This window comes from Somniosus microcephalus, chromosome 29 (genome assembly GCF_052327205.1).
Source record: "Somniosus microcephalus isolate GS21.2 chromosome 29, FLI_Smic_1.0, whole genome shotgun sequence".
NCBI classification, from domain to species: Eukaryota; Metazoa; Chordata; class Chondrichthyes; order Squaliformes; family Somniosidae; genus Somniosus; species Somniosus microcephalus.
The window spans coordinates 10,420,192-10,445,237 of record NC_141015.1 but is presented as its reverse complement, the minus strand read 5'-3'; the positions used below and the strand labels follow the sequence as shown (position 1 = coordinate 10,445,237).

The window sequence follows — 25,046 nt, the reverse complement described above, 5'->3', positions numbered from 1 at the left end:
GGCCTTCGTAGCAAGAGTGTTCGAGTACAGGAACAAGGATGTCTTGCTGCAGTTGTACAGGGCCTTGGTGAAATCACATCTTGAGTATTGTGTGCAGTTTTGGTCACCTTATCTGAGGAAGGATGCTCTTGCCATGGAGAGAGTGCAGCGAAGATTCACCAGGCTGATACCTGGGATGGCAGGAATGATGTATGAGAGGAGATTGTGTCGATTGGGCTTATACTCACTGGAGTTTAGAAGATTGAGAGGGGATCTCATCGAAACCTATAAAATTTTGTCAGGCCTGGACAGACTAGATGCAGGAAGGATGTTCCCAATGGCCGGGGAGTCCAGAACCAGGGGTCATAGTCTAAGGATAAGGGGTAAGCCATTTAGGACTGAGATGAGGAGGAATTTCTTCACCCAGAGAGTGGTGAACCTGTGGAATTCTGTGCCACAGAGGTCAGTGGAGGCCAGTTCATTAAATGTATTCAAGAAGGAGTTGGATATATTTCCTAAGGCTAAAGGGATCAAGGGGTATGGGGAGAAGGCAGGGACAGGGTACTGAATTTGGATGATCAGCCATGATCTCATTAAATGGCGGAATAGGCTCGAGGGACCGAATGGCCTACTCCTGCTCCTATCTTCTATGTTTCTATGTGAGAATAGGATGAGGTTGGCTGTTCACAGCCTGCGGAACTGTATCACAGCAAGTGCTATCGCTGTTTGGGCCAGAAACCTTGCTCTGCAGGCAATACCAGATTTGACACATGCTGACAGCCCTCATCTGAAAGAGCTCCCCCTCCCTCAGAAAAGCTGAAAGTGTGTATTTGACTGAAAAGTCAGCTCTCCTGCACCACTCTCTGGTATATACAGCTAATGGCCCAGAAAGAGCTGACTCTTGCCAGGGTACAGGATTCACAGGTAGTGGCAATACCCTGCTTTCGTGACCAACTGGTCACTCTTCACGCGTGAGCCCGGACCGCAGACTATTCAACTGCTGCGGGCATAACTGGCAGGCTCAATCCCCGTTCTTGTCTGACGTGCATACCTGTAGGAGTCGCTGAACAGCAAATCAGCAGCAGCAATCCTAACCTAGGGTTACCAAGGCCAGCTCCAGCCACCCAACTGCTATCTGGGCTCTGATTAACTGATTCAGTGCAGACCAGAAATTGAACATGACCTACAGATTTATTTAAGGTCATGCATACTTTCATTTGACAAACCCCCCCCCCGCTGTAGTATCCTGATACGCAGTTGGGAATTTTCTGCCACTGAACCATAGTACAAAGCCAGCTTGTTTTAACAAAATATGGTTAATATTTGCTAATATCTAATGTAATGTGATAACATATAAAGTCATTTATTTTGGAAAGGGAACGAGAACAAGAGAGGCTGATACATGCCCAAATTCATTGATGAACATTAAAGCACTTGGTTAACATCTCTCTTATCCTATCTTCCTTGTTCCCCACCCATTGGGTAAAGTCTGTTGACAACTGGATTGCACAGTCCTGCTTACCTCTATGCTGAAATACCCTCGGTCCACATAATCGCCAAGGAAGAGGTATCTGGTGCTGGCTGGTGACCCTCCCACTTCAAATAGCTTCATCAGGTCAAAGAACTGGCCGTGAATGTCACCACATACTAGAAGAAGACAACAGCTGCGTTTTAGACTCAAACCAACACTGATCATCAAAACACAAATAGATACTCACCCAGAACAAGCACTGTGCAGAAATTTACTCCACTCATTTTGTGGCTTAAATAACAATGAAGTTAAAATGTCATAAAAACATTACACATAAACAGACAAAATCCTAACAACAGCACTGCTAACTCCAAAGTTTAAATAGAATCATTTGAGATTTTTGCTTTAACTTATGGCATCACCATTTGAAAATGGCAAACTTGAAAACACAGCCGAGCCTGTTGAACCATTTTATTGTAAGATTATAATTTTGCTTAACCAGGCATCAGTCAATGATTGCTTACCATAAGGTACAGAGGCTTAATCTAGTCTGCGTGTGCAAGTGAGATAAAACAGCAATGACATAAATCACTTATACTAACAGTTAACTGTTTAGCTACCGTAAAATTAAAGGTCAATTAGCTGAACTTTGTCTAGTGCATAGCGGCTGATGCAGCACCTGCTGTAGTTCCTTGCTGTGATCGGTCTTGCTGACTAACTTCTCAACTAAGCAGGGAGCAAGAAGAAAAAGATTAGAAAAAGAGCGTCAAAACACAGATTAATCTTGACTTCTTATTTGTGCGGTACTATGTTGCTCTCCAGCTTTATGAGATCTTGCTTCACCAGGAGTCGAACTTCTTGCAAAAAAAAGATAATCACAGTCTGCTAACCTGACTGAACTGCCACAGTGCCAGGCTCGACACAAGTATGCAAAATATAGAACCAACCATCCTTTGTAAACTCATTTAAAACACTGGCCTAGAAATTCGGTGAAGCCCCAAACAGGGCGCCAAGCTTGTCTGGGCGCCGGAATTACCGCTGCGAACGGAGCAGTTGCGCCCGCCGGAAATTCAGTTTGAGCGCCCCAAGAGGGACGCGGGGCGCTGCTCGAGGCGCACCGCATCCTTCTTGGGGCGCTGAAACTGAATATCACAGGGGGAGGGGCCTGCACCAGCGCGATGACCGATCGCGAGTGCCGGCAAAAGAGCCCGGCACCGAGAAGTGGTGCCAGGCTCTCGGGACACAGCCGGCACTGCCGGGGGGGGGGGGGGGATCAGGAGGCCGGGGACGGAGGTGCTGGCAGGCGGCCACCGAAAAAATGGCCGCCCCGCACCCCCACCTTAATTTGCGCCACTACCGCCACAGGTAGGCCCCGTGAACCGGGCGCGATTTGCGATCGGCGTTAGAGGCGAGCGTGACCAAATATCGCGATCGGGGCGGTAGCGGGGCGCTGCGCACACCAATGACGTCATCGGTGGCGGCGCAGCGCTACAGGCTAACACCGCCATTAGCGCCCCGTTAAATATCGCGGGAGGCGCGGCCAGTGGCGCTAAAGCCACCGAGTGCCCTCTTTAGGCGCTAACTGGTGGCACAGCTCACCGAATTTCTAGGCCATTAAGTCTTAGGTCCCACCCACAATGTTAACGACTGTTTTAGGCGCTGACTGACTTGCTCCATACTTGCAGTAGCTTCTGGTTTTATTTTGACGTTTCCAACATACATCATTTATCTTTTTAACTCTACCTTTGGTGATTATCTATGGAAGGCTAAAACAAAATGGCACTGAAAGGTGAACTGAGACAAGTCAGCTGTTTTGAGCAGCCTGGGAGTTCAACAGTTCAACACTTTTGACAATTCAGCTCAATAAAATTTTCTTCAGAAATCACTTAGCAAGAAATATTTAAACCTTTGTAAGAATATAAGCATGTGCTGTAATTTTTTGCTGTAAAGGTTGCTGTAACTTGACCAAACTTAAAAGTTGACCAAATTTAATATACCAGCATGCTTCGGGAGGCTGGTTCCCGTGAGAACTTTGTACGAAAACTATTGACAGATAAAGAAAACCTTGAGCAGAAACAGAGACCTTCTGCTGCAAATGTAAAATAGACTGCTAAGGTTGTAAGATGTAAAGGCTGCCAGCTGCTTTCTAACAGATAAGGAAAACAGACCGAGAGTTCTGTGGAAAAGAAGCTACTATTGAACCGTCGCAAAAACAGGAACATCCTCAGACTTTGGAATGTAACCGGCCTTGCGGCCCACTGACTGATCACTGATGAGAAAAAAAACAACTACTGATCATTATTCTCACAGTTGGGGACAAGATGCTGTAAAAAGATACTCGGGGCTGCAGTCGGGCAACTTGGTCAGTTGCCAGGAATCATACATCTAGACATTGCCAAACTGACCACTCGCTGATGTTAGTATGTATGTGCTGTTTGCTTATCATCGCTTGAGCTTAAAGTAAAAGGGATAGATCTGTGTATGCTAAAGTATAATCGGGAATCGTTATATGCAACAGTACTATCGGATGCTTACTTGTAACCTCTTATTGATTTTTTAAGTAAAAGAAGGTTTTCCCTGAAATCCTTGGGTTTTGTGTCGTCTGCTCCACGGGTCTGAACTCTGTAAAGTGTTGGATGGGGCGAGGGGTAATTCTACACACGTCTTACAGCTTACCGTACAAGCATCCGATGAAGAGCAGTGTACAGTGGCCGTGTATGAACCCCTAGCTCTCACAATACTTATGGTACAAGATATTTGGGGGATACAAGTTGTAGAAACCAAAACAGGAAGGAAATGTCTTATTTCTTTAGGAATCTGATTACTTTTTGAAAAACTCACAAATCAAAACTGTACTTTCAGGTTCAATGGGGCAGACGACCCTGTGTGTTCCCGCTGCTGGGGTTGTTAAGAAAAGGAAGAACAGGGGACATTTTCTGTCCCCATCAACATCTTTTCAGGCCAGATCACGACCAGGACAGCATTCAGTCTTGCTGAGAATGGTACACAAATGCGAAATTGTTCGAAATTTTACAACTCCTCTATTTAATATGAATCAGAACTAGCAGCCGGATTATATCAGTGACGAATGCACGTTTATCGCGGACGATGAAGAGATAGAATTTAACAGCACAGAAGGAGACCATTCTGCCCATCGTGCCTGTGCCGGCTCTTGGAAAGTGCTGCCCTACTATTCCCACAGCCCTGAAAATTTTCCCTTTTTAAGTAGGCGTGGGCTTTGATGGTCGGGGCTAGTGAGCTATTCGACCATGGAAACCATCAAAGCCAAGCTTGATCCGGATCTCAACTGATCTTCAGTCAAGTGCACTTTCTGGCGGGGGATAACGGATCAGAAGAAAATCGGACTGAATTTCTCATTGCCTCACACGGGGGGGGGGGGGGGCAGAAGCCAACTGCTGCCCTGGCTGACATCAGCTAATTCCGAGAATCAATACTGGGAGCTTCCGGCTTGGACAGTCTATCTCCTACACCCACTGGGTCATCTGGTAAGCACTAAAAACACATTGAAACGGTAAATTCTTAAGTTTAATGATTTACTTTAGAAAAGGTGCCAACTTCCACAGTAGCATTCCTAGAGGCTGAAGAGAAGGCCTCACACCCACACCGCCTCAAGAAATTGCACTGGGCAGCATATAAAAATAGATCAGCTATTTCAAATGAGTTTTGCCTCAGCTAGGGTTGCAATGGGGGTGAGAGTAAGAGAGAAGGAATCTAACATTTATTCAGCGAGAGGTCATTCCAGTGTAACACACCGCTCTCAGCACCTTACCCGTTATCGGTGCTTCCACTTCGATCATGGTCTTCTCCCTCCGCAGGATTTCAGCTCCGTCATTAATAATTCTAAGTGCAATTTCTTCGTCTACCCGACCTTCTTTAATTAAATGATTTTTCAAAATGTCCACCCTAGGTTTGCCATTGACGTCGAAGACCTCCTCAAATGTCAAGCGATGGGTCGGTGGAAAGGGGACAGCTGCAGGAGAGAGACAGACAGGAGCAAAAATGTGTCAATTGCTTCCAAATAAAAACGCACATAATTGGCATCACTAATGAACTACAGGAAACTTTCGATTTACCGGCACATAAATAACCAGAAATCTCGGTTAACCGGCAAAATTCAAGAGTAGGTTCAGGTAACTTTTATGACTTGCCTTCCTCCATTTGTTGCTGTGCAAGGGTGTGGCTGCAGCTGTTGCTAAGCTACAGAGACGCTTGCAACTTGTGGCCATTGTTCTGAAGCTGGGTTTGTTGCTTTATACACAGCTCTCAGCTCCGTATCTTTTACTATAGCGTTCGGTTATCCGGAATTTTTGATGAACCGGCACCACGTCGGTCCCGGATAAAAAAAAGTTTCCTGTATATTGATCTAAAAATCAAAATCAATGCTAAAGTACTGTATAGTTCCAACACTGCACGAGCTGGCAATGTGGGAGAGGGAATGGAGTGAGGCAGAAATGCTGATTTCAGTGTCAAATTTTAAAGAATTGTGAATGCTCCTGGTAGTTCCAATGGTCGACATTGTGAAAAGTTTCTTTCCTCGTTCTGCCATCTGTTCTCAATTGTGATGTTATCCCACTAAGCCCCGGTGGTTTAGCGGATAATGGAACTGTCCCATGTAGCTCAAAGCCACACAGACCAGAAGGCCCAGGCTTAATCCGTAGTGTGGCTAAGTTGATTTCAGCGACATATAGGACACTACAGCTGACCTCGGTGCTCCTGGGCTAAGGAAAGGAATAACAATCAGCGAGCTGCTCCCAACTCTAGCCGTCACCAACCCCTGTTGGAGGAGGACAGGATCGAGCTCAGCTGTGATGCCCTACCTGGCTGAATAACCTGTCAACTCTTACCATTCGGGTCGATACTTGGGTGAGGTACTGTAAGGCTACTGCCACCTATGGGCAAATACCCAGCAAGAGTCAACATCATTTGAGGGTTTAACCAGGAAGGGGAGGGGATGAAAATTACAAAAAAAAGAGAAAAAAACATTTCATGGAGCTGGCGGTGTGCACGACCTGTTAAATCAGCCGTAATATTTATTAGCCAACATCCAGCTGAATTAAAAGCTCCTCCAAGTCTCCATTGGTAGTCCCAATTTTTTAAAAAATCATTCAAAATACAGATATGTAGAAAGTAAAATAAAAAGAATCACCACGTGCTATATTTTCAAACCTTAATTACTAAATTGGTTTATTTTGAAGTCTCTGCTTTCCCAAAGATAACAAGCTCTAGTGCAGGGCTAGGCGTGGCTCAGAGGGCAGCACGCTCGCCTCAGTCAGAAGGTTGCGGATTCAGCCCTACTTTAGCACATATCCTAGGCTGACAATTTAGTGCAGTATTGAGTGAGTACTGCATCATTGGCGGGGCCATCTTTCAAATGAGTCATTGAACCGAGGCCCCACTTGCCTGTTCAGTGGGCAATTAGGGATGGGCAATAAATGGCGGCCTTGCCGGCAACACCCACATCCCAGGAACAAATTAAAAAAAAATCTCACTGGCTGCTTTGGGATCTTGCTTTTTGCAAATTGGCTGCTGTGTTTGCCCACATAACAACAGTGACGACACTTCAAAGAGTGATTCATTGGATGTGATGTGCCTTGGGACATCCTGAGGATGTGACAAGGCACTATATAAATTAAAGCTCCTCCTTTATAGATATGGTTAAGATAAATTCTCAATTTTGATCAACATTGTTAGAGTAAATATTCTGACCATTACAAAATTAAGCTACAGGCCTACTAAAGGAATAGCAAACTCAAGCTACTACAGGTCCACAATCCCTTATCTGCAATGCCGAAATTCGAAAAGCTCTGAAAACCGAAAGTTTTTTCGTGGAGCGTCACTCGTGTGCACGACATGACCCGAGTGGCGCCAAACATGACCCGACGCGGCCGATGCTTGACCCATGCAGGTGTGAGGCGTCAGTTGTCTCTCAGCGCTGTTACCAGTCACACGTGCGTCTGCTGCTGCTCGCTGATATTTTTGGTTATTTTGTGATTTTGAGTTTAATTTCACTGTGAAAATGTCAAAGAGAGCTGCAGGATACCCCTACCGTTCTGAAATATGAAAAATTCCGAATTCCGAAACACATCTGGCCCCAAGGGTTTCGGATAAGGGGTTAATAACCTGTACTCAACATTTCTGAACACACGGCACACACACCCAATTTGTTTATTTACCAAAAAGGATGGGAAGGGCAAGTGATGGGTAGCTGGTAGTTATGGGACAACATTAATCTTATTGATAAGTGACACATGCCCATTTTCAACAGGGGTCAAGGTGAGCAGGTAACTGGAAAGCGCTTGCATTTCTGCACGTTCCCCCCCACCCCCGCCGCTGTTGCAATAACAGTTTGATGATCACATGGACAATGCACAGTGAAACCCTCATCCAGCCTAGCTTGTGTGTGTGTAGAGCACGGGGATTAGATCAGCATAAAAACCTGTAAAATGCCCGTTACATAACTAGGTTAGAAATTCCTACTACTACGGAGTAAAAACCTCAACAGCCACCCTGTCTTCAACTGTGGAGAAAGGAAGGGCAGTCATTTTTTTTCTTTCAAATGCCATGAGCGATGTAACTAAAATTCAATACACGTGCGCTGTAATTCCTGTTTTTCACTTGTGAATTTGCAGGTTCATCAAGTTTGAGGTGTTAGTTGGGTACCCAGTATCAGCACTAAACACACCCAGGTAGGTACAGTATGGTTAAATGCAAAGTTAAGATTCCTTTCTTGCACCTCGACAATGCCCCTCAGCCTCAACTTCAGAAGCTTCTCTTACAACAGGGATGTCCAAAGTTCTAGCCTTGTGTAGAAAGAAGGAAAGAAATTGCATTTATATAGCGCCTTTCACAACCACCGGACATCCCAAAGCACTTTACAGCCAATGAAGTACTTTTTTTTGGAAGTGTAGTCACTGTTGTAATGTAGGAAAAGCAGCAGTCAATTTGCACACAGCAAGCTCCCACAAACAGCAATGTGATCATGCCCAGATAATCTGTTTTTGTTATGTGCATCGAGGGATAAATATTGGCCAGGACACCGGGGATAACTCCCCTGCTCTACTTCGAAATAGTGCCGTGGGATCTTTTACGTCCACCTGAGAGTGCTGAGTGTTTAACGTCTCATCCAAAAGACAGCACCTTCGACAGTGCGGCACTCCCTCAGCACTGCACTGGAGTGTCAGCCTAGATTTTTGTGCTCAAGTCCCTGGAGTGGGACTTGAACCCAGAACCTTCTGACTCAGAGGCGAGGGTGCTGCCCACTGAGCCACATCTGACATTAATATGTCATTAACATTAGCTGAAATTAAAATGATTTGATTATTCAATTTTAAGCACTAATTTAAAAAAAATCATTTTTCGGGATGTGGCTGACTGTGGGAAGGCCACATTTAATCCCATCCTTAGTTTCCCTCGAGAAGGTGGCAGTGGACCTTCTTGAATTGTTGCAGACCTTATGGTGAAGGTGCTCCCAGTGCTGTACGATGGGGAGTTCCAGGATTTTGACCCAATGACAATGAAGGAATGGCAATATATTCCCACTTTGTTATATTTGTTAAATTATATTGCATTGAAATCATTGAATTTTTTTGTGCAAAAATTACTTTAAATTATCAGGAGCAGACTGTAATCCATTTTGCCCTGTGGAACGCTGCACGAGAATTTAATTGCTCTCTTCATTTTTCACTTTAAGCCTTTCATTTCCAAGACTTTTCTCAGCTCCAATGCCTCTGCCACACAACCATCTCTGCAAAACTCCGTGTAGGAAATCGATCCCAAGAGAAGCCGCGCGGGGAAACCGAGGATGCTCTTACTGGGGAACCCTTGCTGCTGGGCTACATCAATCACAACCTCTGGAGGTGGAATCATCGCAGTCAAAAATACAAGCCAGTCGGAAGGCAGATTGTTTACCATATCGCATAACATTTAGAATATAGGGTTTCTACTGGGAAAGATCAGTGTCAGATATTTTATGTTGCGGACTCAGATAAGCGGGGGGGGGGGGGGGGGGTGATCTGAAACAAAATTGAAGAAGTTGTCTTTATGAGGAACAAGAATGCACGGTGGCATAGTGGTTAGCACTGTTGCCTCACAGCGCCAGGGACCCGGGTTTGAATCCGGCCTCGGGCGACTGTCTGTGTGGAGTTTGCACATTCTCCCCGTGTTTGCGTGGGTTTTCTCCGGGTGCTCCGGTTTCCTCCCACAGTCCAAAGATGTGCGGGTTAGGTTGATTGGCTATGATAAATTGACCCTTAGTGTTAGGGGGATTAAATACATGGGGTTACGGGGATCGGGTGGGATATGTGTCGGCGCAGGCTCGATGGGCCGAAATGGCCTCTATCTGCACTGTGGGGTTTCTGTGATTCTGTGAATACAGACGAGTCTGAAAACACATGAAAACATGAAGTCAACTTGGAATACAGCACAAGCAGCCCGAGAGTGTGCTGAATATCGCTGTTCACAGTGGTGCATTACTGCTATTTGAGAAGAGCAAACACGTGACAACGGATTACTGTGGAATTTCCCTGTGCAACAAACGCACAATCAAATGCGGCTTCCATTTTCTCTTCCAAGTTCCCATTTCTCACCTCTTTTGAAGGCACTGGTTCCTTCTGGGATACAGTTGCACAGATGCCAGAGCTCTCCAATACCACACCCTGGTGATCAATCTTTGTGTGTGAGTCTGGGGTATCCGAACTGTGTCCCACTAGCCCTGGGTTACTTGGGTCCATGAAACCCTGGCTACTTTCCGCTTGCATTTATTGTTTGCTCCACGGGCTTCTCTTGTCTGAAGTTTCAGCGTCTGGAGTTTTTTTTTTCTCATTGGTGGATAACCAAGTATTTAATATACGTAACAACAGAAAACACTGGAAAAACTCAGCAGGCCATGCTATTGTATTTAACATATGTACCTTATACAATGTAGGCAAATACGTGGAAAACAGCTACACACTAAGGAGTGCAACTCCATGCACACCAGAAGTTAAAATGAAGCGGACACAACTCTACTGCTGCTTAAACAGTCCCATTCCAGCGACTTGAGCACAAAAATCCAGGCTGAGAATCCAGTGCAGTACTGAGGGAGCGCTGCACTGCTAGAGGTGCCCATCTTTCGGATGAGACGTGACAACAGAATCTATAAGCTAGTGAAATAATCACACTTGTGCTTCTTTTACACTACAGACTTCAAAGCTGTGTCTATTGTTTGTTTTGGGGGTTAATCTTACCGATACAAACCAGATAAGCCTTCCATTGATAGCTATACCTTATAAGAAGCAAAAAAATTATAGGTGGGTTATGAGTAACTAGTTATCGTTCCTGAAAACTAAGTTGGAGAATTCTCCTCCACTTTGAAAAGCAAATGGTAACTAGAAATGAATACTACCATAACACATCAGATAGTTGGGAATGTGTAGCGAGACAACAGTGTATTAAAGGATGCAGAGGCATTAAAAATTGACTGAGTAAATACTGAACGCTTTAACAGCATCACCAGGCTGTGTTAGGATCAGCAGTTCAAGATATATGCAAATTAATAAGAACATTCATTTAAACTTTACATGGGACAAAGTGTTCAGAAACTCCTGGACTAGATAGTGCCGGAAGGCTAGTTGACCATGGAAGGGCTGAGCATTTTTACATATTTGTTCTTGGGATGTGAGCAATGCTGGCAGGACTGCATTTATTGACCCATCCCCAGTCATGGTGCTGCGTGATATACAAGGGAACTTGGGGGTGATGGCTGTTCGCACAACGTTGCTTCTCTTGTCCCTCTTGGTGGTAGTGGTCACAGGGAGACAGGTGCTAGCGAAGTATGGTGAGTGCAGTGGATCCTGCAGATTGTACATACTGCGGCCATAATGCAACGGTGATGGAGGGGGTGGATATTGAGAAAAGTGGCAGGGGTGCCGATTGCTCCTGGATGGTGCTGAGCTTCGAGTGCTGTTGCGTTGCACCCGTCCAGACGAGTGGTAAGTATTCCATTGATCTCCTGACTTGAACCCTGCAGATAGTGCAGAGGCTTTTGAGGGGTCAGTAGGCGAGTCAGCGTTGACTTGTAGCCACGGTAGTGTTCACAAATTCTTAGAGGTGAACGAGAACAACTTACGCGAACTATTTAGCACAAGTGATGTGCTCGATGATATAACTGGCTATTGCAATGTTGTTTTGTTTGGGGTGGAGTACAGAAGTTGCTCTTACATTCACAGTGTGCTTTCAACAGCAGATGGCCGACACTCCTGCCAATGATGACACACTGTCACGTAACGGAGCCAACCAAACATTGCACATCCAGCAGTTTCCAGGGCCTGAATTTTCCTGAATCCTGAGCAAAGCCAGTGGCGTCAGAAATAGCAGGGTTCCTTCCTCCTGGCCCATTCAAGATCAGCTTACTAGTAAATAACCAGAGCGAGATGCTTGGATGTGGAGGTTTTCCACCTCAAGGCCATTCCCTCAGTGATCCAGCACACCAACATAAAAGCAGCTAAAGAACCAGAACAAGAACACAGGAGGTGATGACAGCGAGTAAGAAAAAGTACTTCATATAAAACAGATGTCTGGCAATTCAGTTACAGATCAACAATCTTGGGGTTATGTTTATAATACAGTATAAAGTACTTGAGCACTGATGTGACCAAACTCTTGACACAAGTGTTACTATGGTTAGAATGAACATTCAAACAGGTTTTTATCCTGGAATAAGGACTGGAATCAAGAGGTGCAAGCAAATGTTTTAAAAAGCACGGCCTCCAACAATTTAACCAATCTTTTTTGGGGAGAAGCAGTACACAGATCTAGTGACTAAGAATAAGAACAGCGATGCACGAAAAAGCTGCATGTTTTGTTTGACAAATATTGCAGAACGGGGACATAACACACAACTTACTCTCTAGGACATGATGTGGAGATGCCGGTGTTGGACTGGGGTGGACAAATGTGAGAAGTCACACAACACCAGGTTATAGTCCAACAGCTTTATTGAAATCACAAGCTTTCGGAGCGCTGCTCCTTCATAGCCTGGCCATCGAAAAAGGCAGACACAGACAGACCCGGCTGCCAAGAGAGGACAGGATATGCTCTCACTGCAGTCAGGGAGTGGTGGAGACAGAGATGCGCTTCCTCACAGCTTGTGGAAAATATCAGGGCATCAGGGAGAATTTCTACCAAAAATTCACACAAATATGCCCTGAATTCAGAAATTTGAATGACGACCAAAAACTCCCATACCTACTAGGGGAACAGAGAAACTGTGTAACCTTAGCGGCACACTATGTTACAGCTTGCCATAAACAGAGGGACAACCAGTAAACCTAAGAAAAGAGTATATACAAATTATACGAATGTATATTTATACACTCAGGGATATATCTGTTTATACACTGTATGAATAGATCTGCGTTTATGTGTTCAACCATAAATGTTTTTCGATGCTTTGGCAACATAAGATGTACCTTATCATGCCAATAAAGCGATTTGAATTGAATTGACTTCTCACATTTCTCTAGGACATCAGAGACCTGTGACTGGGCTGTCAGTGCTCCATATGATCATGACTGGAGCAGAATTGCTAGCACATAAACCAGACCTCCATGTTTCTATCAGGAGATCCCGGGAGAGCTGGGTGGATCGTGCAACCCTCTCCCCACCTCAGACCGCTCGGAGGATCGTATTACCTCGGATACCTCGCAGAGTTTATGTTACTAAGCGCCTACAGGTCAGCGGTTCAATCCCAGGTGTGCCCATCGTTGCTTTCATTGTTACTGCCGCAGTCGGCGGGAGCCCGCTAGTACCATCACCATTGGTGGAATTCCTTTTAGTGGTCTTGTCCTGCGCCCACAGTACAAAAATAGTAACGGTATCCGACTGCTCCATAGATCACTGCACAAATTAATTTCTCTTGACATCAGTGCTGATTGCCTCCACATGCACTTTACCGTGTGGGCAGAGTTTTACCTCAATCAATGCTGCATCATTTCCAATCTGAATTTGTAGATTGCAAGAGGGATACTTCCTGCTCACACTGCTATCAGCGAAATTAAATGAAACCAGTTCAGATATTCATGGTGTAATTCAAAACAGGACTACTGTTTAGCTTTGTTTAGATGTCAAGAGTCTGTATTTGCAGGATATAAAATTATACAGCAGTGACAATGATCGCCATATAGGTTGTTATCCCCCTCATTGACCTGAGAACAGGGCGTGTGAGCGTACACAAGGGGAAACCCAGCTTTCGACTGCACAGCTCTCTGTAACCAGGCATCTGCTCCATATTCTCATAATCCCAATTCCACAGGTTAGGTTCCTTCACAGGTCAACTAAAGGCGAAAGCGGCAAGAGCCTCAAATCGGTCGATTTAGGAGTAAGCAGAGCTACGGACTGATTTGGATCTCACGGTGTTGAACTCTAAACCCACTGCACTCTTACTCGAGCTGATTCTTTCCCATGATCGCCAAACTAAAAATACGTAGAAGTTACAACCATTCGGCCCAACCAGTACGTGTAAGCCTTTACCCTCCACGCGAGCAAACAGTTCGAATCACATTCACCTGCCCGGTTCCCAGATCCCTTCAATCCCTTCCCCCTTCATCCACCTAACCAATCTAATCTTGAATGTTGACATAGTTTCTGCCTCAGCCACTAACCCTGGAAGTGAATTCCACAGCCTCAGAACCAATGTTCCCTCTCATTTTCTTTGGGTGCGCGGCCCCTTTAGGTTTCCACACGCAGGTGCGGTTTTCCCATTGTGAAGCTGGCAAGCAGTCTGCGCGGGACCTCCAGACAGCTGCACAGCTCAACAGTAACACTGCTCACAACTCTGTGTCAGGAGTTTCTCCTGCCCTCTGTCCTAAATCTCTTACATTTAATTTTGTGCCTATAGCCCCCCCCCTTGTTCTTGACCCTGTGGAATTCCTTACTCCTCTCCGTGCCAGCTCATGACCGGCTCCTGATTCACCTAGTGCTCTAACTTACACTGTTCAATCTTGGTGCTAAGCCTACCCCATGGGCCTTGTCCTTCTCGCAACTGAAAAAAATTAAGATCCTGGGGGAAAAACTTCATTGCCATTAGAATACTGTACATAAGGGCAGAGTTGCCAACAAAATAAGTTACCTCAACATTTCATTATCCAAAATGGCAATGAATGGCAGGAATCTGACACAGTTCTAGGTATTATTAAATACATTGAAATGAAAATCTCACACTGAAGCTGGTGTAAGCTGTATTTATTGTAAAATTTAGGTGATATGCAGTATATTTACTAAATTTTACAAGAGCAGCTTAGACCAGCTTCAGTGACACTTTCATATTTTATATATGCACACTTTTTTTATACGAAGATATATCCTGGGCACTAACTATTTAAAAAAACTGAAATATGCAAAAAATTATCTGTTCAAAATTCTGAGTTTTCCTTATTTATATGGTGTTTGAGTCATACATGAGCTCAGATCACAATCACTGGCCACAACCCAACGCTGCTATTGGTTAAATGAGAAGCACAGTGTGGTGGTGGTGGTGGCGGGGATGGGAAGCAAGTATCTTTTTCCTTTCCAATTTTCTCCCTGGGAGGTACAGACTCTCACTGGCACCAGGAGTACTCTGGCACCCAGCTCACTGGCCATTCCTCACACAGGAGCCTGCACGGCGAGAGCTGGCACGTGATTCGGATACTGCTCAGCCCGATTCGTCTCGCCCGGCGCACGCTCCCACGTGTACCCCGATTAGAAGTCGAGGGGGTATTGACCACTCCTGGGTGAGGCAGCTCCCCCGTTAGGAGGATACCGATTTGTAGACTCCCTATAGAGACAGTTTCTGAAAGACACATAACCAATGGGAACCAAACAGTTGCCCACAGAGTTAGGCGAGCCAAAATGGCAGGGATCGTTAGGAACAACATTTCCTGCCAGCTAAAGGATTTCTTTTTGACTTATTTTTGCACTCATCAAAGTGAGGGATGCATGCACTGAGAGGGCGGAAGCAATTTATTTTGGTGTCACTGTCAAATACAGAATGGCGAGAGGCAGGGTAAAGTTCCCCACCCCCTTATAATCCTCCAACAAGGTACTTGAACCCCAATCCAACAATGAACCTGAACCCCGATCCATCAGTGGGACATTTATTTCCATTTCCTACACTAGCCATTTTGTGACCTCGCGCGTTATGATGACAATTTAGTCCTGAATTTGGAGTGCTTTGTGCACTTGAGGAATTGGTTTTACATGGGACCTACACATCCAGGAGATGGAGAGTTTCATACCAGTGTCTCATCCACTGTACCACCTAGTGTTGCCCCAAGCAAGGTTCGCTCTTATTTTTTTTTGGGTGCGCGGCCCATTTACAGTTTCCCGCATGCGCGGAACTTTACATTGAAGAAGCCAGTCCTGGGCTGCACACGAGCGGCAGGGACGTTGGTCCCAAGGTAAAGAAAGAAAAGAACTGGTGATTATGTACAGGAAACTTTTTTAAATCCGGCACCGACGTGGTGCCGGTTCATCAAAAATTCCGGATAACCGAAAGCTATAGTAAAAGATACGGAGCCGAGAGCTCCGTATAAAGCAACAAACCCTGTTGCTTAGCAACAGGTTTAGAACAATGGCCACAAGTTCCAAGCGTCTCTGTAGCTTAGCAACAGCTGCAGCCACACCCTTGCACAGCAACAGATCGAGGAAGGCAAGTAATAAAACTTACCTGAACCTACTCCTGAATTTTGCCGGTTAACCGAGATTTCCAGTTATTTAGGTGCCGGTAAATCGAAAGTTTCCTGCAGCATCTCTTACGTCCTCCAAGATGTCGCAAACCGCTTCACAGTGGACTACTCAGTTTTGAAGTGCAGTTGCTGTTGTTTTGTAGGCAAACATGGCAACCAATTTGAACAAAAGACAAATAGCAAATGAGATCAATGACCAGTTAATCTGTTTTAGTTGAGGGATGAATGTTGACCAGGAGATTAATGCACGAGTCTGCCTAAAGTACTGTAAACACGAAATCTGATACTAATCCTATTAAAAGCTTACATGCAAGCCTTTCAATAAGTCTGCTCGATTTCAGAGTTTACTGAAAACTTTGGCAGGCAACAAAAAAGTAGAGATATGAGCTGGCAAATTGCACACCCTACTTTGGTCCATCTATCCAACAGACCATGCTTGTATGTGATTTTTTTAATGTAAAATTCATGCTGAATGGCAGAATGCGGCAGAAAAAGGTTTCTCCCAACAATATTCTTCGTTGGTCCTCCATCACAAAACCTGGTGGCAGAATTCAATCTGAACCGGTTCTGGTAATGGGCAACATGATTTTTTTTTTATAAATGAGTTTGAGTTCATCAAGATGCGGGATCTTTGTGCTAATAAATGCAGCGCCTCTCATTTTAGGCACACCCAGATTAAATCTGCCTCTCCTCTACCAATAACGTGCCTCAGCCCCAAGTTCAGTCGAGCACCTACTGCACCAGTTCGACACTTTTCCATTCCCACAGTGTTAATGAGTGAATTACGGAACGGTTTGGACTTTGGGCTCATGCAGCTCACCAGCAACTGGATCGAGACTGCCCAAACTCTATTTATGAAGGGCATTAATGGCTAGCAGACAAACACAAATGGCTGATGCTACCATCAGCACCTTCCTAAAAGGAAGAGCCCACCCCGCAAAACAATCTACACTAAATAGGTGCAAGTAAAATATAATTAGAACAGAGTTGCCATGGCTATATGCAGGATGGCAAGTTTAAGCAGCAATGTATGATTGATTGTGGAAAAGTCACAAATTGGATCCTTGCCAACCAACTCCCAAGCCTGCACTTTGTCTAGGACTCTGCTAAACATTGTACCCGTCTAAAGCACAAAGCAATGTAGTGGTAATACAGTACTGCACGCTGTCAAACTCGAACCTGTCCATATTGAATGGGTTTGGTGCCAACTTGCTCATGGGACTTCAGTGTTGTGTGTAAATTGCTACCAGGGCAATGCTGTTGTGTTGCTGTTCACCATTTCGATGCTTTCAAAACTCAAGGATGAGACTGTCAACATCTACTAAATGAATTTTCACTATTATTCCCATCTCTTCCAGAATTATTTTTTTCCGACACACTGTTTGGAATCATTAAGTCTATAAGATAACCACGAACAAATCCAAAAGGGAATTCAGGCGAAACTTCTTTACCCAGAGAGTGGTTAGAATGTGGATCACGCTACCAGGAGTAGTAATTGAGACGAATAGCAGAGATGAATTTAAGGGGAAGCTAGATAAGCACGAGGGTAAAAAGCAATAGAAGGACATGCTGATAGGGTTAGATGAATAGGGGTGTGAGGAGGCTCGTGTAGAGCATAAACGCTGTTTCTGTGCTGTAGACTCTATGTAAAGTCAACCCTGGCTTGAGCAAAGCATGAAAATGGGAGCCTCTACTAATTGAAGCAGTTTTCATCACACTCATGCTTATTTACATTACAGTGCTGTCATAGGAATGCTGAAGCCTACATGTCCCTCAAGGCAGCCAATACCTCAAATGGTGATTTTACCCCTGCCTCAGGATGCAGAACACAGCCTCTGGCAAAAGTCAATGGCCTAGAAATTGGGTTGGGGCGCCAAAGTGGCGCAAAAGTCGCCTGAGCGCAGGATTTAGCGCAGCGATTGGAGTAATACCGATCGCCAGAAATTCAGTTTCAGTGCCGCTCGAGGGACACGGGGCGAGGCTCGAGGCGCTCCGCGTCCCTCTTAGGGCGCTGAAACTGATTATCGCAGCGCCACACGCTGCGGTACTGCAGGCCTTCCTCCCACTGTTAAGGGGGAGGTGCCTGCAACAGCGCAATCCCCACTCGCGAGTGCCAGCAAATGAGCCCAGCACCAAGGAGAAGTGCCGGGCTCTCTGGAAACAGCCGGCAATGCTGCGGTGGGGGTTAGAAGGCGAGGGACGGAGGCGCTGGCAGGCGGCCGCCCCGCACCTCCACCTTAACTTGCGCCGCTGCCGGCACAGTAAGGCCCCGTGAACCAGCCGCGGGTAGCGAACGGCGCAACTGCGGCGTTCGCTACCAAATATCGTGAACGGGGGACGAATGGGGCGCTGTGCACACCGATGACGTCATCGGTGGCGGTGCAGCGCAACAGGCTAATGCCACCATTAGCGCCCCTCCTGAATATCGCGGGAGGTGCAGCCAGTGGCGCTACAGCCACTGCCTGCCTCTTTAGGCGCTAACAGGTGGCGCTACTCACCCAATTTCTCCCCCAATGTGCGAGCTGGCAGTGCCTTCCTCAAGGGACCATTTTATTCTCGCCCTGGTTGAGATGAGCCTTCTGCCCAGCCAAAGACCAGCAATTTGAATTTCACACTGCAGCCTGTCCTGACCTACCCCAGGTACTTGGGAAGGACCTAGGCCAGAGTGAAGATGATGCAAGTTCGACTTTGTGCTGGTGCCAATATAAATGGGGTATTATGTTTATCACAAACAAATAGACTGGACATGAAATCTGTCATCTGTGACCACATATCAAGCAACCAGTGATCACTTCCACACGCCTAAACACTTCCACCATCTGGTGTATAAATCATACCCAGTATTGTCACCAAGATTTGTAGTGGTTGATGTGCAAAATGTTCCTGCTATATGTCTACTTGAAATGAAACACCCAGTGGTATAATTACAGATTTCGTCTTTGCAATCTTGGACTCCGACTGCAGACTGAAGTTGAGCTACCCACGAGTACGTCACCCTTTGATTGGGGGCTTGGGATGCTGGGGTCACTGAGGGGATCCTGGGAAGGTTTCCAAGACCATCAGATGTGTGTCAAGTCTATCTGTATTTGTTAACTGCTACAACACTATTTCCTGTTGCTGTAGGCGAATTAAAAAGCACGTCCTGCAATGATGACACTGTTTCCTTTAGATCGTTGACACTCTTTTGGAATTTAGGACAGGAGGATCACAGATGGTGTGTGGCAACATTTACAAGGCGTCCGCCACACAGAAAAGTTTGAAAGCCATAGGTCGGGTGTATTACAGCTCTAATACAGGAAACTTTCGATTTACCGGCACCTAAATAACCGGAAATCTCGGTTAACCGGCAAAATTCAGGAGTAGGTTTTACTTCATATTGTATTTGCCTTCCTCCGTCTGTTGCTGTGCAAGGGTGTGGCTGTTGCTAAGCTACAGAGACGCTTGGAACTTGTGGCCATTGTTCTACACTTGTTGCTAAGCAACAGGGTTTGTTGCTTTATACGGAGCTGTCAGCTCGCCCTATCTTTTACTATAGCGTTCGGTTATCCGGAATTTTTGATGAACTGGCACCACGTCGGTCCCGTCCGCGCCGGATAAAAAAAAGTTTCCTGTATTAGAGGTGGAACAATAGAAGTTCTAGCTCTGTTACTAGTAGTGAGAGCAACCTGAGGTAAAGGTGAAGAATCAAGAGATCCCAAAAGTACATACAACATTAAAGCACATTTGCTGAAGTATAATTGTTTTCCTGTAGCTTATTGGCATCAACATATCAAAAGAGCCCAGTGATAACAAAGCACTTACAAGTTACATCTATCCTAACAAACTTTTATTTCTTAGATTTCTTATTATTTGAGGCCTGTTACAGCTCTTCCTGCCCGACTACTCCGTTCCTCATCTATACCAAAAGAACCTTTTCTCCATTTTAGGATTAAATTCGCAGGTTGAAGTTGAAACAAGTGAGCCAAACAATTTCAAAGAAAGTCCTACTTGCTAAACCGTGATTAACTTCAAATCTTTTCCAGCTATTTATGCAGCCCAATAACCCGTGTTCTCGACTTCCTTTAATACAGGAGAATCGGGGGCGGGGGGGACAGTTACAGTTGTGGAAGAATTGGTAATGTACAAGATCAGAAAAAACATTGCAATAGATCTGGTCAGTCGAGGAAATATCATATCCTACCATATCTCTCATACACCCCTATCAATTTTCCCCCAGGTACTTAACCATCTCTCGAGTTTGCTGATGCAATCGCCCCCCGCAATCTCCCTTGATAATCCATTCCATACATTCAGAGGGAAGATTCACACTCATTTTTAAGAAAATAAGGACTAAGAAATAGGAGCAGGAGTAGTCCATACAGCCCCTCGAGCCTGCTCCACCATTCAATAAGAACATGGCTGATCTTCGACCTCAACTCCACTTTCCAACCCTATCCCCATATCCCTTGATTCCCCATGAGCCCAAAAATCTATCGATCTCAGCCTTGAATATAATCACCGAGCATTCACAGCCCTCTGGGGTAGAAGATTCACCACCCTCGGAGTGAAGAAATTTCTCCTCATCTCAGGCCTAAATGGCCGGCCCCTTATCCTGAGACTATGCCTCCTAGTTCTAGACTCTCCAGCCAGGGGAAACAACCTCTCAGCATCTACCCTGTCAATCCTTCTAAGAATGTTATGTTACAATGAGATCACCTCTCATTCTTCTAAACTCGAGAGCATAGGCCTCATCTAGGATTCCTAATTTTTCACCCTCCTCGTACCTTTAGGTGCTGACACATGCTGGGGAGAATGCGAGCAGTTCTTGGGCACATCGGTCAAGGGCCATTCTTCATGTCATCTTAGTCAATTAGTGTCAGCGGGCTATTCAACTGCATGCGCATGCACCTTCCAGCAAGGGTCACTGGATAATGGTCAAGCAAGAAAGGAACCCTGGATGATTTTCTCCCTCTAACTAGCCCAAAGCATTGAAGACAATTATAATGGCCCAATTCTGCACCAGCCGAGATCAGGGAACTCAGTACCAACAGTTTATTTCATAGAATCATAGAAAGTTACAGCACGGAAGGAGGCCATTTCGGCCCATTGTGTCCGCGCCGGCCAACAAAAAGCTATCCAGCCTAATCCCACTTCCCAGCTCTTGGTCCGTAGCCCTGCAGGTTACAGCATCCCAAGTGCACATTCAAGTACTTTTTAAAATGTGGTTAGGGTTCCTGCCTCTACCATCCTTTCAGGCAGTGAGTTCCAGACACCCACCACCCTCTGGGTGAAGACATTTCCCCTCAAATCCCCTCTAAACCTTCCACCAATTACTTTAAATTGGTGCCCCCTGGTTTTTGACCCCTCTGCTAAGGGAAATAGATCCTTTCTATCTACTTTATCTATGCCCCTCATAATTTTATACACCTCAATAAGGTCTCCCCTCAGCCGCCTCTGTTCCAAGGAAAACAGACCCAGCCTATCCAGTCTTTCCTCATAGCTCAGATTCTCTACTCCCGGCAACATCCTTGTAAATCTCCTCTGTACCCTCTCTAGTGCAATCACATCTTTCCTGTAATGTGGTGACCAGAACTGCACGCAGTACTCTAGCTGAGGCCTAACTAGTGTTTGAGACAGTTGAAGCATAACCCCCCTGCTCTTGTATTCTATGGTGTGGAGATGCCGGAGTTAGACTGGGATGGACAAATGTAAGAAGTCACACAACACCAGGTTATAGTCCAACAGCTTTATTTGAAATCACAAGCTTTCGGAGCGCTGCTCCTTCGTCAGGTGACGAAGGAGCAGCGCTCCGAAAGCTTGTGATTTCAAATAAAGCTGTTGGACTATAACCTGGTGTTGTGTGACTTCTTACACTTGTATTCTATGCCATGGCTAATAAGGCAAGCATTCCGTATGCCTTCTTAACCATCTTATCTACCTGGCCTGCTACCTTCAGGGATCTGTGGACATGCACTCCAAGGTCCCTTTGTTCCTCTACCCTACTCAGTGTCCTACCATTTAAGGTGTATTCCCTTTCCTTGTTAGCCCTCCCCCAATGCATTACCTCACACTTCTCCGGATTGAATTCCATTTGCCACTGTTCTGCCCACCTGACCAATTTATTGATATCTTCCTGCAGTCTACAGCTTCCTTCTTCAGTATCAACCACACAGCCGATTTTAGTATCATCTGCAAACTGCTTAATCATACCCCCTATATTCAAGTCTAGATCATTGATATATACCACAAAAAGCAAGGGACTTAGCACTGAGCCCTGCGGAACCCCACTGGAAACAGCCTTCCAGTCACAAAAACACCCATCAACCATTACCCTCTGCTTCCCGTCTCCGAGCCAGTTTTGAATCCAACTTGACACTTTGCCTTGGATCCCATGGGCTTTTAACTTTGTGACCAGTCTGCCATGTGAAACCTCATCAAAAGCCTTGCTAAAGTCCATATACACTACATCAAACGCACTACCCTCATCTACCCTCCTTGAAAAATTCAATCAAGTTTGTCAGACACGACCTTCCCGTAACAAATCTGTGCTGACTATCCTTGATTAATCAGTGTCTTTCTAAATGAAGATTTATCCTGTCCTTCAGAATTCTCTCCAATAATTTTCCCACCACCGAGGTTAGGCTGATTTAAACATGTGTCCAGGGGAACCAGACAATAGAATGGACAAGGCATTGGCCTTTCACCTGTGGGTTCAAAATCCAGACTAGGCGGATGGGGGTGAAAGCAATGTTCCCTTTAAGCGGCACGGCCATGCAGCATTCTGGAGCTCCCGTGCAGCTGGCTCACCGGCTTTTAAAATGTAAAAACCGCGCATGCACAGATTTTTGAATGGGCCGTGCAGCCAGTTAAAGGGGCTGTGCGACCCCAAAAAAATTAGAGGGAACATTGGGTGAAAGTCTATGCTATATATTGGTTGCAAGGACAAATCTGGGCAGTCTTAGTCCAGCCCCTATTGAGCAAGGGCCCGTAATGCCAAAGTGCCCTACAAGCATTGTTAAGCAGAGTCGAAGTAGCTGCATCTATTTTGTATCTAATCCAGAAATAGACTGGGGAACCCCCAATGGTAGAATAAACCGGCAATGCAACAGTTTAATATTTTCAATATTCCACTCCTCAGCACAGACATCCTTCACCTTGACAAGTACAGGAAACTTTCTTTTATCCGGCACCGACGGGACCGACGTGGTGCCGGTTCATCAAAAATTCCGGATAACCGAATGCTATAGTAAAAGATACGGAGCTGAGAGCTCCGTATAAAGCGACAAACCCTGTTGCTTAGCAGCAGGTTCAGAACAATGGCCACAAGTTGCAAGCGTCTCTGTAGCTTAGCAACAGCTGCAGCCACACCCTTGCACAGCAACAGATCGAGGAAGGCAAGTAATAAAAGTTACCTGAACCTACTCCTGAATTTTGCCGGTTAACCGAGATTTCCGGTTATTTAGGTGCCAGTAAATCGAAAGTTTCCTGTACAATAATCAAATCGAAAGATCCTGTACAATAATCAACTCTCAAAAAAGATCAGAGGAGTTTGCCCTGAAAACCTGAGTGGGCTGGAAAGTATCTAGAACATCGGAATATTTAAGTCGTTGCATTACCAGTTTATTACATAATTGACTTTCTCCTAGTCCAGTCTGTTGGGGAGAGATATTTCCCAATGGTTATCCCTTTCACACCAAACTGTGCAGCGAATGCGATGATCTGCGACTGTAACAATTCATCTGCCAGCTTGGTTACTGTTGTGGCGCTGGCGACTGCAGCAGGGTCACATCTGAAAGGAGGGAGGTGGGGAGAGATGAGGAAGAGCACACAGGGAGCTAAAGATTAAACAGAAAAAAGTCTTTCAACTACACCAATTGGTTAGTGATCCAGAGCAGGAGGCCTGGCTGATTTTCTCCTTCCCAGCCCAGGGTCACTGAGGCCATTAGCGAACCCCTACAGCTATCCAATGATCCCAACTGGGTTGCGTGCTCGCGTGGGAGAAAGCGTGTGCACGTGCATGCGAGCATCAGGTGCCAACAGGACCGTGCTCAGCTCCAGGCCCCACAGTATAAGAGCCTGCTGACAGTCAATGTCTAGCCACATTCATTTTCCACAGAGGTTTGTGGTTGTGGGAGTGAAAGAGTACAAAAGGACGAAGTGGACTAAGTATATATAAGGAACTGGCACAGAAAAATTTGGTCGAATTCAGTGGAATGGCAACGGGCTCTGATGGCATGCAACCTAGAATGCTGAGGGAAATAGCACATTCTCTGACTACAGGAAACTCTCGATTTACCGGCACCGAAATAACCGGAAACCTCTGTTAACCAGCAAAATTCAGGAGTAGGTTCAGGTAAGTTTTACTTCATATTAGTGGCCGTTCCTGGATCTGTGGCTGTGTAACCGGGGTTCCTTCACCTGTTGCCGTGCAACAGGGACGCTTGGTCTGTGGCTGGGGTTCCTGCACCTGTTGCTAAGCGACAGGGAAGCCTGGATTTGTTGCTGTGTACGGGGCTCTCGTACCTTTTACTATACCTCGCTGTAATCCGGACTTTTTGATAAACCGGCACCACGCCGGTCCCGTCGGTGCCGGATAAAAAAGAGTTTCCTGTACAATCTTCCATTACCAAGGAGGTTTGAAAGTTATACCACAAGCCTAGAAGGTAAAGAATGACTTGCATTTAAATAGCGCCTTTCATGACCACCGGACATCCCAAAGCGGTTTACAGCCAATTAAGTACCTATAAAAAAAAATGTAGCTACTGGTGTAATGTAGGAAACCCATAGGCCAATTTGTGCACAGCAAGCTCCTACAAACAATCATGTGATAATGACCAGTTTTTTAGTGATCTTGATTAAGGGATAACTATTGGTCAGGACACCGGGAATAACTC

The 25,046-nt window shown here is 45.6% G+C and overlaps 1 protein-coding gene across 11 annotated transcripts in view; it reads right to left on the bottom strand.

Annotated features, from left to right (window-relative positions):
- Nucleotides 1-25,046, bottom strand: part of LOC147098466 (serine/threonine-protein phosphatase 2B catalytic subunit beta isoform) — a 77,444-nt gene that overhangs the window by 38,650 nt on the left and 13,748 nt on the right. For 8 of the 11 annotated variants that reach the window (XR_015074179.1, XR_015074180.1, XM_085970158.1 and 5 more), the window contains exons 2-3: nucleotides 5,241-5,441; nucleotides 1,502-1,626 (exon numbers count right to left, since the gene is read on the bottom strand). Coding sequence is in view for 9 of the 11 variants with exons in the window: in XM_085970158.1 (XP_085826284.1) it covers nucleotides 1,502-1,626; nucleotides 5,241-5,441 (326 nt within the window). In the remaining 2 variants the exon portion in view is untranslated. Of the gene's footprint in view, nucleotides 1-1,501; nucleotides 1,627-2,070; nucleotides 2,177-5,240; nucleotides 5,442-5,619; nucleotides 5,824-10,056; nucleotides 11,853-25,046 lie in introns of those variants that run through there. The other 3 variants (XM_085970157.1, XM_085970151.1, XM_085970159.1) reach the window with 3 other exon arrangements.